Source organism: Anser brachyrhynchus (assembly GCF_964034855.1).
Source record: "Anser brachyrhynchus genome assembly, chromosome: 3".
NCBI classification, from domain to species: domain Eukaryota; kingdom Metazoa; phylum Chordata; class Aves; order Anseriformes; family Anatidae; genus Anser; species Anser brachyrhynchus.
Window position 1 is genome coordinate 90,349,632 of NC_137696.1, and position 12,091 is coordinate 90,361,722.

Below are 12,091 nucleotides of genomic sequence, written 5' to 3' on the forward strand. Positions count from 1 at the left end.
TCTCTGGGGTAAAACTTAATAACGCACACAGAGTAAGAACGCTTGAATCCTGAAAAAACTAGTTTAGAAAAAGTAGCTGGCTCAACTAAGTGATAATAACAGGATAAATAGCTACAGACATTTAAAGGAAGGCAATACTGTAGCGAAGTAATAATTATCTCCATGGAAGAATGATTCATATATTATTACCACTGTGGAACTTCATCCCGACTTCCATTAGAATTCAATCAGCAGCAGTTACAATGGAAAAAAAATAAAAAATAAAAACACACATTGGAGCTATAAAATACCTTCTAACTATAGACTAAGCACCACTACTCATTTACTTGCATAAGTGCCTTTAAGTTTGAAGCCCATAACATCGAATGTGGGCAAAAGGGAAAATATTTTATGAGGAATTCATAGACCATATTATTAACACAATGTTCAATGTTAACAGAAACAACACGCAAATGCCTCTTCCCTATTTAATGAAGGTGGTTTATTGTGGTTTGTTTGTTTTTAAACAATCCTTCTGTATTTATAATCTGTATATATATTCCTTCTGTATTACCACTTGTCAATACATATGTGAAAGTGAATTCAAAGGACTGAGAGCTACTTTTAAACTGGAAGGGAGAAAGGAGAAGGCATAATTATATATACAAATGCCTCAGCTTTGAGGTACCTGCCCAAAACAATGACGACAAGCTTTCCATTCAAAGTTTTCTTGAAATATAGAAGAGCAAAAGATGTGAATAATTACTTTATAAAATGGTTCTAGATATTCTCATAACTCAGAGATGACTACTTGCAAGCATGGTTCCAGAGCTCTGCTTCTTCAAGCCAACCAATAGCCCATGGCATGCTCTAAAAATCTGAAACTACAAGACCAAAAGAGCCAAGTTTCTCATGGAAACAGTGACAGAGTTAACTGTCATCATGTAAGTAGTATAATTTTAATCACTTTTTATAGGTATGAGCATCCACTTAGTAAGAAATCCAAAGAGCAACAAGTAAAATGGCAAGAGATCAAGAACAGACAGCCAAGAAACATAAATCTGATCCCAGGATACCTGCATTGCAATTGTACAGTTCAATGCCTGGAGCATGCAGTTAAAGAATAAAGAAAAACACATCAAGCTTGCTGATTTTGATTTTCCTTTATTCACAATCCAATTAGATGAAGTAAACTTAAAGGAATGGGAAGAACAAGCTGGTAGACCACTAGGTCTGCCAGAACATACTGCCTATTAAATATAGGACACCGAGTATCTACTGCTTATAATTATTCATTCACTTTGATGACAATGGCCAGCAAAAATGCTACCTGTGCATTAAGGAGAAGGCTCTAATGCACACTGTAGAAAACCGCTCTCATCAAATACTGTTGATGGAAAACATGCACATGATTTGCCCTAATCCACTCTGTGGTGCTGTTATCTGCTAGCTCCCACTCCTGCTCCTTTCTCTTCCACTCAGATTTGCTCTTGCCAGCGAGTGCAGACGGTTTCCAGACTGCTGAGCATTTATGTTGACCTGTTGGGAGGTCTGCAAAGCCTCTTCAAGAAAAGAGCAAAGCAACCCAAGTGCACAGATGAACATACGCCCCTTCACTTTTCTGTATTAGACTGTATTACGTTATATTGATTCTTTAAATCAAGTTCACAGTTGCTATCACTGATAACGTCAATCTATAAACTACATTTCTGCAAAGACACCCATATTTTCCTGCAAAATGCACAAAGTCATATCCCAGTTATGCAAGCTCACACTAACCCACAGGCCTTTAAAACTGTAATTCAGTTTATAGAGCCTTCATTACTAAGTCATAAAGGAACAATTTGCAGCATTTCTTTGCATTACAGGAGGAACTGTTCAGAAACAGGATGACTAATTAAGTAATAAATGCAAATCTTCATCAATATACATGGCAAATACTTGCCTTCTAAATAATACATAAGAAAAAAAAAAAGCCCATTTGTGAATTTTCTCTTACCAAAGTGAAATCTACTGAACAATTTGATTGTAATTAATTTAAAGTGTAAATAGCACGCTTGATTCAATATAGGATGAATAAAATAGAATAACATGTACAGTCCTTTAGGAGTACTTAATCCTGAGCTACATTTCCCACTTCCAATAGCACAGGCTTTTCAATACAAAATAATAATAATACAGCCACGAAATTTGACCCCCCAGTGTGACCAGGGAAGCACTGGGATGTGTGCTATTGGCTTTTTAATCAGTACTACACCATCCAACAGTTCAGAGACAGGAAAATCCACACAGTCTAATCTCTCCAACCCTTCAAAGTAAATCTGTTAAGCATAATGAAGGAGAAAAAAAAATCATCTGAAAGCATAATTTCTGGAAGGAAGGAAGAAAAGCATCTTTAAACAGTTTTGTAGGTTAAAAAGAAACAATTTTTAATAGATATTAGATATACAACTCATATTTCAGTTTCTGGAACAGCACCCTTCATGACAGATTGCTATGCCAATATGAATGCAGCTGATCAGTCAAGTAGTAGATCATTACCAATCTGTACTGTAATCAACATCTTTGCTGTGGCTGCACTAAACGTGGAAGTCTGCAGGCACCTGCACCAGCTGGGGAGTCACAGAACATGGTCAAGGCAGAGGTTTGGTTATCTGCCTCCTATGTTGAGAAGCACGTTAGTTTTGTGTGTTTGCATTTCCAGTTGAATGTATAAAGGGGAGAGATCACTCCCGATCCCAGCTCCTCTGTACATGAAGTAAGACATCAAAATAAGATGCTGATGTTAGAATAAGCACAGGAAATGCATCCTTCTCTCTCTCTCAGAAAAAGCAACCCACTCGAAGGAGAACTAACTGTTCTCTTTCAATCATAACCACTGTATCACTCATATGCCAGCCTTGGGATATAAAGCAAGACCTTTAGTCAGAAATCAGTGAAGACTTTCAGAATAAACAGGAATCTTACCAAATTTTTCACTAAACCTTGAAATTACATAGTGTTTTGAGAACGTATATATAGACAAGGGGATCGGTAACTTAAAGACAGTTTTCACTGTTAACATTTCCTAAATAAGCAGCAAAGGCAGCACATACACTTTAAAGAAGCCTGTTTACAGTTGCAAGAGTTCAGAGAATGTTACAAGCATGCTTAAAATCTGCTGACACTGAACTCACAGCCCTGAGGACAAAAGCTTGTGAGCTACTCAGCTCTTCACCTAGAGATGGTGATAAAGGCACAAGTTCCAGAGGGGCAAGACCTGGATTCAATGCCTTATCAGTTCCCAACCTACTGTCTCCCTGAGGTGTGACCTTGTTAACAAACTATAGCATAAAACAGGGGGATCAGCTTGCTCATATTCCAGTGATGTTATTCCCCTAAATTGCACAGAATTAGCACACGGTCAGAGAAAGCAAGAGGGAATGTGACAATTCCTATAAGGAGGGCACCACAAAAACGAAAAGGTCCCAGGTTCTTGTCTTCATCTTCAGGATACTGTGCTTTATTAAAAGTCTCTACAGTGCAAAGACACCAAAATTTATCTGATAGACTCAACTACTGACACTTTCACCATGATCTGAATCTCCTGAGAAGCTAAATCCATGCTCATGGAATCATGACATCCACACTAGTTCAAACTTAATCATAAAACTAGAAATTAAAAGCAATATATTTAAAAACATTTTTTGTCATCACCAAAAGAAAATAAGAAGTCAGTATCTTCAAAAAAGATTCTCTGGAAAAAAAAAAAAAAAAACAAAACTTCATAAAATTCAGAAAAATATCACTTCAGAAACTAGTTTTCTAAGCACATGAACACCTAGATATGAAGTTCAGAAGAGATCTTACATCAACCTTTCACAGCACTGAGCAACATACAACTATCAAACAACATATCCACAGCAATCATCATTTCAACTGTTTGAAATTTGTTCAAAATGACAATTCCTGATTAAATATAGACAACTAAGGAATATACTATATTTTATGCAGTTTGATTTTTCTTTTTTACCTGTCTGAACTCCTGTAAAAAGCAACAGAGTAACTCAAGAGACTTAGAATTATTTCCTGCATCTTTTTTTTTTAGTTTTCAACGTGCAAAATGAATTACTTCTCTTGATCCAGAGCAAGAATGCCATTTTTTAAGAATGCTAGGGAATCTTGGAACAGGTTTGATAAATTTTCAGGGGCAAGGAACTCCATCCTTTTCCTACAAGTAAAGAAGCACCTCACATTTTACAAGAAGCTTTCCCAAGTTAAACGGCAATGAAGCCTACATAAAGAAATTGAATCTATATGAATATATACATAGACACACACTCACACAGATTCTTTGTTTCTGTTCTAGCAAAGAGATTCCTGATAATTTTAAACAGGGAAACTCCCTGATTCCTTTGTCACCCAGCCAAACAATGACTGGGATTTATCTCATCTGACTTTACACTACACACACCAATCAGGACTCTCTTAATTTTTTTTATTTTTTTTTTTAACCCAAGACATTTCTAGAGGCCACTATTTCAACCAACAATGGGCTGAAGAAACAGCTGAGATGAATGACCCTCAGGAGATACCCATCCTCTAGAATAACTCATGAGCTAGTGTCACTAGCTCAAACTTCAATATCCTTATCTCCTCCTCGTGCAGATGACAAACGGTAACCTATTTCAAAGCTGAACATAATATCAGAATCTTGAAAAATTCTTCGCAAATTCTTATTTATGTTTCACCATATTATTATCCACATTTATTTTATTTACGTCTCACTCAGAGCCATACGCTCGTAAACACGCTGACAGGAGCAGTGCAAAGTCAAAGCAGCTGCTTAACTTGGCTAAAAAGAGGCCTCTGGTGGCAGTAGTTAAGTACAACTTCTCAAAGTTCTATGGAATATGTATTTTGATGACAACTTTATATATAAAAAAGTATCTATAGAAAGCAGACTAGGCAGTTATATTTGCAGTGAAAATTGACACATTACTGCTCATCTCCAAAGCAGTAACCGTGTCAGTCCATTCATCTTCATGCCTACACCACCCTTGTCAAATCAGTCTTAATGTTGCATATATTTTCAGTTAAGTAAAGTAGTTCATTTTTAAATACCTGCATTGAAAATTTCAGTGTTAAAGTTATCTTATTACTGCATATAGTAAAAATTAATAAGTTAAGGTTGAGGCCTGCTTATTCCCTGAGACCCACCATGAAGACACCTGGATTTTTTTTTTTTTAAAAATACACAGATAAGGAAAATTCAGTGAAATATTTCCTTGTGATTATAAAAATGTAACATTTCTTAAGTATAAGAATAAAATAAACCTGCAGATTAAAACATATCAGATAGGCAAATGCATACAACTTGATAAAATTCAGTTCCTTTATTACAGCTTAATGACTTTAACCCACAGGCAACACATGTCCTTTAAAAGTCTGTGCCAAACTTCTGGCACATGATTAGGAACAAGAAGATAGCCTACAAGAAGTTAGATAAGGCTTCCTGCCTTCTAGAAAGAGCCAACAGACAGAAGAATCGTGATAATGTAGAGAATTGGAACGGAAATGTTAAGGTCAGTATGAACGAAATGTGAGTGGAAGTGTATGTGCACAGGAATTGAATGCAGCAGCAGAACAAGGACTAAAAACAGCCTGTACTGAGAACAAAGGACACCACTCCCAGCAGTAAAACAGAGGGATGTGTGAGTAAAACACAAAGTCCTTCCTGCTCTCTGATAAGACCACAGCACAGATCGCTCATCGACGGAAGACCCTGCATCCCAGCACCAGCAGAACGGCTGCAGCTTATTACATATACCACCCTTATCTCCTCCTGTCATATGCAAAGGAAAGACATATCTAACATACGTAATGTAATGAAAAACATAAAAAATGCTTAAGAAAGCGGAGACTGACATAAGTAAGACTCTGAGGCAAAGTGCTGCCCTGTCACAACAGATAATTTGCTTATTGGTTGGGACTGCTGTAAAACCAATCCCATTACCTATTAAAATCCCACACACAGACTCATGGACAGCCCAGGACTCTCTGATATGGTCACCTTTTCTATCACACTCTCTTGGTCCCTGATGATGGAATCTCAGGACGAGAATAAGTGAAGTACAGCAAGTCCTGTTGCTGGAATTGACTCTGAAAGCCACTGCCATTTTCATCAACTGCATCAAGAAGTTCCTCTTGGTTCCTCTTGGCCTCAGGTTACAGCAAGCAGCTACAACTATCATTTCCATCTTTCTACTTATGTTAGAAATTACAGAATCATAGAACCATTAAGGTTGGAAAAGACCTTCAAGATCATCTGGTCCAACCACCCACCTGCCACCAGTATCACCCACTAAACCCTGTCCCTAAGCACCAGGTCCAACCTTTCCTTGAACACCCCCAGGGACGGTGACTCCACCACCTCCCTGAGCAACCCGTCCCAATGCCTGACTGCTCTTTCTGAGAAGAAATGTCTCCTCATTTCCAACCTAAACCTCCCCAGCACAACTTGAGGGCATTTCCTCTTTTCTTATCACTAGTTACCTGCGAGAAGAGGCCCACCCCCAGCTCCCCACACCTTCCTTTCAGGTAGTTGTAGAGAGCAATAAGCCTCATCTTCTCCAGACTAAACAACCCCAGTGCCCTCAGCTGCTCCTCACAGGACGTGTGTTCCAGGCCCTTCACCAGCTTCGTAGCCCTTCTCTGGACTCACTCCAGGGCCTCCATGTCCTTTTTGTAGTGAGGGGTCCAAAGCTGAACACAGCACTCGAGATGCGGCCTCACCAGAACAGAGTACAGGGGGACAATCACCTCCCTGGTCCTGCTGCCTACACTATTCCTGATACAAGCCAGGATGCCGTTGGCCTCCTTGGCCACCTGTGCACACTGCTGGCTCATGTTCAGGCGAGCATCGACCAACACCCCCAGATCCTTTTCCTCTACACAGCTTTCGAGCCACTCTGCCCCAAGCCTGTAGCGCTGCATGGCGTTGTTGTGGCCAAAGTGCAAGTCCTGGCACTTAGCCATGTTGAACCTCATCCCATTGGCCTCTGCCCATCGACCCAACACAACCAGGTCCCTCTGCAGGGCCTTCCTACCCTCTGGCAGATTGACACTTCCCCCCAGCTTAGTGTCATCTACAAACTTCCTACTTAAGGTGCACTCAATTCCCTCATACAAATCATCAATAAAGATATTAAAGAGGATGGGCCCCAACACCGACCCCTGGGGAACACCACTGGTGACCAGTCACCAGCTGGATTTCACTCCTTTCACCACTACTTTCTGGGCCCAGCCATCCAGCTAGTTTTTAACCCAGCAAAGAGTGTACCTGTCCTAGCCATGGGCTACCAGCTTCTCCAGGAGAATCCTGTGGAAGACTGTGTCAAAGGCATCACTGAAGTCTAGGTAGACTACGTCAACAGCCTTTCTCTCATTCACCAGGCGGGTCACCCAGTCATAGAAGGAGATGAGGTTGGTCAGGCAGGACTTGTCTTTCATGAACCCATGCTGACTGGGCCTGATCCCCAGGGTGTCCCGCACATGCTGTGTGACTGCACTCAAGATGACCTGTTCCATCACCTTTCCTGGCACCAAGATCACGTTGATAGGCCTGTAGCTCTCCGGTTCCTCTTACGACTCTTCTTACAGATGAGCATCACATTAGCAAGTCTCCAGTCATCTGGGACCTCTCCAGATGACCATGACCACTGATAGGTAATGGAAAGTGGCCCAGCAATCACATCTGCCAGCTTCCTCAGCACCCTCAGGTAGATCCCATCTGTCCCCATGGACTTGTGACAGTCCAGGTGGGGTAGCAGGTTTCTAACTGTTTCCACCTGAATCGTGGGGGGTTTCTTCTGCTCCCCATCCCAGACATCAAGTTAGGGAGGCTGAGTACCCCAAGGTGCTGATCCGACTATTAAAGACTGTTGTAAATAAGGCATTGAGAACCTCAGCCTTTTCCTTAACCATAGTAGTCATGTTCCCTACCGCATCCAGTAAAGGATGGAGATTCTCCTTGGCCCTTCTCTTGCTGTTAATATATTTGTAAAAACATTTTTGTCCTCTTTAACCTACCTTAAAAGCTGCTTAGGATACAAGTGTTGCATAGTACCAACTGCAAACTACTGATTATTTCCAGTTCAACAGAACAGACAAGATCTATAGAAAAAGATAATTTAACATTTCTCCCACCAGACTGGGCAGCCTGCATACATACTAATGTCAAAGCAACACTAAAAACATTTACTATTTGACATTTATTATAATAAATATATGAACTGCATAGCCAATGTTCACTATATTTCTCTAGAAATAATTCTCTTTTAATTCTTAATTAAAAAAAAAAAAACACAATTAATAGATCTAAAACAACAGGTATATCTGTTACATCTTTTTATTTATACCACAATTGCTTTCAAAGATGTTCAGGATTGAAAATATGCTCAAAATCTTCAGAGAATATCTATTTTTAAAGTTCATATATGCAAAATATTGTACAAATACAGCTCCACATTTCCTGTGCACATCTGCATTTCTTTCCTCATTGCATTTCCATGCAGATCCAATCCAATGAAACAGACTTAACTGTTCTTTCAGATAGATACTTTGTCTTCATTGCATGACAGCTCTAATCTTTAAAGAAGAGGGAAAAAAATACCTAAAATTGTGATTAATTTTAGTTGTCCAGAAACGCTTATAAAGGATTTAGGAGAAATAATCGAAATAATGTAAAAAATTACCAGTTACTGCCAAAGTTCATATTGATTCATGTCTTCATATTGATGGCTACAGCTCAACGCATTTCATTTTTTACAGATAGAAAGTACATCCAAGTAACATAAAGTACATCAGAAACAAACAATGAAAACACTTCAACTGAAGATCAAACTTACATAAATCAATACAAAAATTTAGACCGTAAAAAAAAATTTACAAAGTCATAATTATTTGCATTTAAATTGTTGTTAACAGTAGGGTTTTTTTTGTTTCAAAATTAACATTCATCATTTTCTTACCTTGCAAACAGTCTCTGTATCCCAGGGTAAGATGGTCCTCAGATCAATAACTTCACAGGACACACCAAGCTTTTCTTGAGCCATTGCTGCCACTTCTTTGATCACATGTACCTGAAAAAGCAACTTATTATCACCAAGCTAACATTTAAGTTCTTTTTAAGATGTTCTAAATTAACTCATACGGAACATATACAGTGATTTAACATATTACCTGCATGTTTAGCAGAAAGCTTTTTATTTAGTAATGCAACAGGCACCCATCTACAAGAAGGGCCGGAAGGTTGACCTGGGAAACTATAGGCCTGTTAGTTTGACCTCAGTGCCAAGGAAGCTCATGGAGCAGATTATCTTGAGTGTCATCACGCGGCACTTGCAGGGCAACCAGGTGATCAGGCCCAGTCAGCATGGGTTTATGAAGGGCAGGTCCTGCTTGACAAACCTGATCTTCTATGACAAAGTGACGCACTTGGTGGATGAGGAAAAGGCTGTGGAGGTGCTCTACCTTGAATTTAGTAAGGCTTTTGACACCATTTCCCACAACATTCTCCTCAAGAAACTGGCTGCTCTTGGCTTGGACTGGCGTATGCTTCGTTGGGTTAGAAACTGGCTGGGTAGCCGGGCCCAAATAGTTGTGGTGAATGGAGTCAAATCCAGTTGGAGGCCGGTCACTAGTGGAGTCCCCCAGGGATCAGTACTGGGGCCGGTCCTCTTTAATATCTTTATCGATGATCTGGATGAGGGGATCGAGTGCACCCTCAGTAAGTTTGCAGACAACACCAAGTTAGGCGCATGTGTCGATCTGCTTGAGGGTGGGAAGGCTCTGCAGGAGGATATGGATAGGCTGGACCGATGGGCTGAGGCCAACTGTACGAGGTTCAACAAGGCCAAGTGCCGGGTCCTGCACCTGGGGCACAACAACCCCAAGCAGCGCTACAGGCTGGGAGATGAGTGGTTGCAAAGCTGCCTGGCAGAGAAGGACCTGGGAGTATTGGTTGATAGTTGGCTGAATATGAGCCAGCAGTGTGCTCAGGTGGCCAAGAAGGCCAACAGCATCCTGGCCTGCATAAGAAGCAGCGTGGCCAGCAGGTCTAGGGAAGTGATTGTCCCCTTTACTCGCCTCTGGTGAGGCCGCACCTCGAGTACTGTGTTCAGTTTTGGGCCCCTCGCTACAAGAAGGACATGGAGGTGCTCGAGCGAGTCCAGAGAAGGGCAACGAAGCTGGTGAAGACTTCTTAACCAAAAGGGTCGTTAGGCATTGGAATGGGCTGCCCAGGGAAGTGGATGAGTCACCATCCCTGGAGGTCTTTAAAAGACGTTTAGATGTAGAGCTTAGTGATATGGTTTAGTGGAGGACTTGTTAGTGTTAGGTCAGAGGTTGGACTAGATGATCTTGGAGGTCTCTTCCAACCTAGATGATTTTGTGATTCTGTGATACTCAGTTCAATATTCTAATTTACTACTTACTTACTTACTTACTTATTTGCAGTATTTTAGCACTACTTCAAAAAAAAAAAAACTTCAATGAAGGATCACTGAAAACAAAATTGTTACTTTCTAGAAAAGTATTTCAGTTAACAGTATCAGACCTTACTATTTTATAGTTGTAGTCTGATTGGGTTTTAGGATAAGCTTTTCTGAGAACTACAACTAAAAAATCCAAATATCAGAATGATGTATTTTAACACAGCAGTCACATGAAATCCTGCAAAAAGCATTACATACAAAAATAGTCCTAGTAACTGCATTTACTACCACCTACTGGAAGTGCAATAGATTACCAAATGATCATCTCCTTTCAAAAGCATTATCTTATGAACAGTTAGGAAAGATAGCAAATACCACATAAATAAAAATTACCCATAAATATCTAGTCCTGACCCCCTATCGACAAAGCGTACCGGCACTAATATGACCATACGACCACTCATTGGTCTTCCAACACAATTTAATACCAACATTCCAAATGTCACATTATCTAATTATTATAATTAAAGTTTCACCACAACAAAAAATAATTCCCTTCTAAGCAGGAGGTTTGCACCGAATTAGAATACAAATCATTCACTATCCACCAGCCAAGGGGTCTATTTAGCAGCACATGTATGAGCTTCTTAAAAGAGATGTAAAACAGCCCATGTCTATTAGCATCCTTTTCATAAAGTATGTTATAACATGAACAAAAAAGCAAGCAATACTGTATGCATTTAAAATTGTTATATGTATGATGTTATACAACTTTTTTTTTAAAGCAAAATGCGTTGTAAGCATTGAAACAAGCACAAGCAAGCAAATGCTCCAGCACTAAACATAAGCACCCTGATAACAGCTCAGATTATTCTCCAGAAATATCTAATTGAGAAGTATTTGCTTGTAAGAAGCTAAAACAGAGTTTCCTGATATGGCATTATCAATAGATTCTGATATTGTCCTTATTGTCAGAGGGTTGGAACGCTTCCTAACACAGGTTTGGACTGAGGTAGCTGAGCTCCCTCGAGCAACTGCTAGGCCCAGTTCAGTGGTGGGAAGCCAAGGACCATCCCCGACAAGCAGTTTGGATGAGGTCACCTTGGTCTGGAAGGCAACAGCATGTAACAATATGGACATGGCAAGATGGTGTCAGCTGCCTGGGGATCAAAGGGCAGCATTAAATTTCACATGGAATAGAAATCTATGGTAAAACAAGCTGATTAAGGATTTGAACATGAATCTACATGACACAAATATGAACACCAAAGGACTATTTGGGGCACTTAGGGACATGGTTTAGTGGGTAATATTGGTGGTTGGGGGATGGTTGGACCAGATGATCTTGGAGGTCTTTTCTAACCTTAATGATTCTATGATTTTAAAGATAAATCACAATACAAGTATTATAACAGTAAAAAGAATTAGCCTGCAGTGCTTTGGTTTAGATTTGTAATACATCAGTGACTGTACAAGGTTTGCGATTTTTCAACCTGACCCATGATGGGAAGGATGTTTTTGCCGTTTCTACGATACATAAGCGAAAATGTTTACCTAGTTCACAGGGGATAAGGATTAGTTAATGACCGTAAAACACAGGGCACAACTGGAGAGGAACTAAAAGCCTTTACTGACCT

General features: G+C 39.9%; 1 protein-coding gene across 3 annotated transcripts in view; it reads right to left on the minus strand.

The window, feature by feature from the left end:
• Positions 1-12,091, minus strand: part of BCKDHB (branched chain keto acid dehydrogenase E1 subunit beta) — a 125,628-nt gene that overhangs the window by 76,917 nt on the left and 36,620 nt on the right. For all 3 annotated transcript variants that reach the window (XM_080584826.1, XM_080584825.1, XM_080584824.1), the window contains exon 8: positions 8,991-9,101. In XM_080584826.1, coding sequence (XP_080440952.1) covers positions 8,991-9,101 — 111 coding nt within the window. The remainder of the gene's footprint in view (positions 1-8,990; positions 9,102-12,091) is intronic.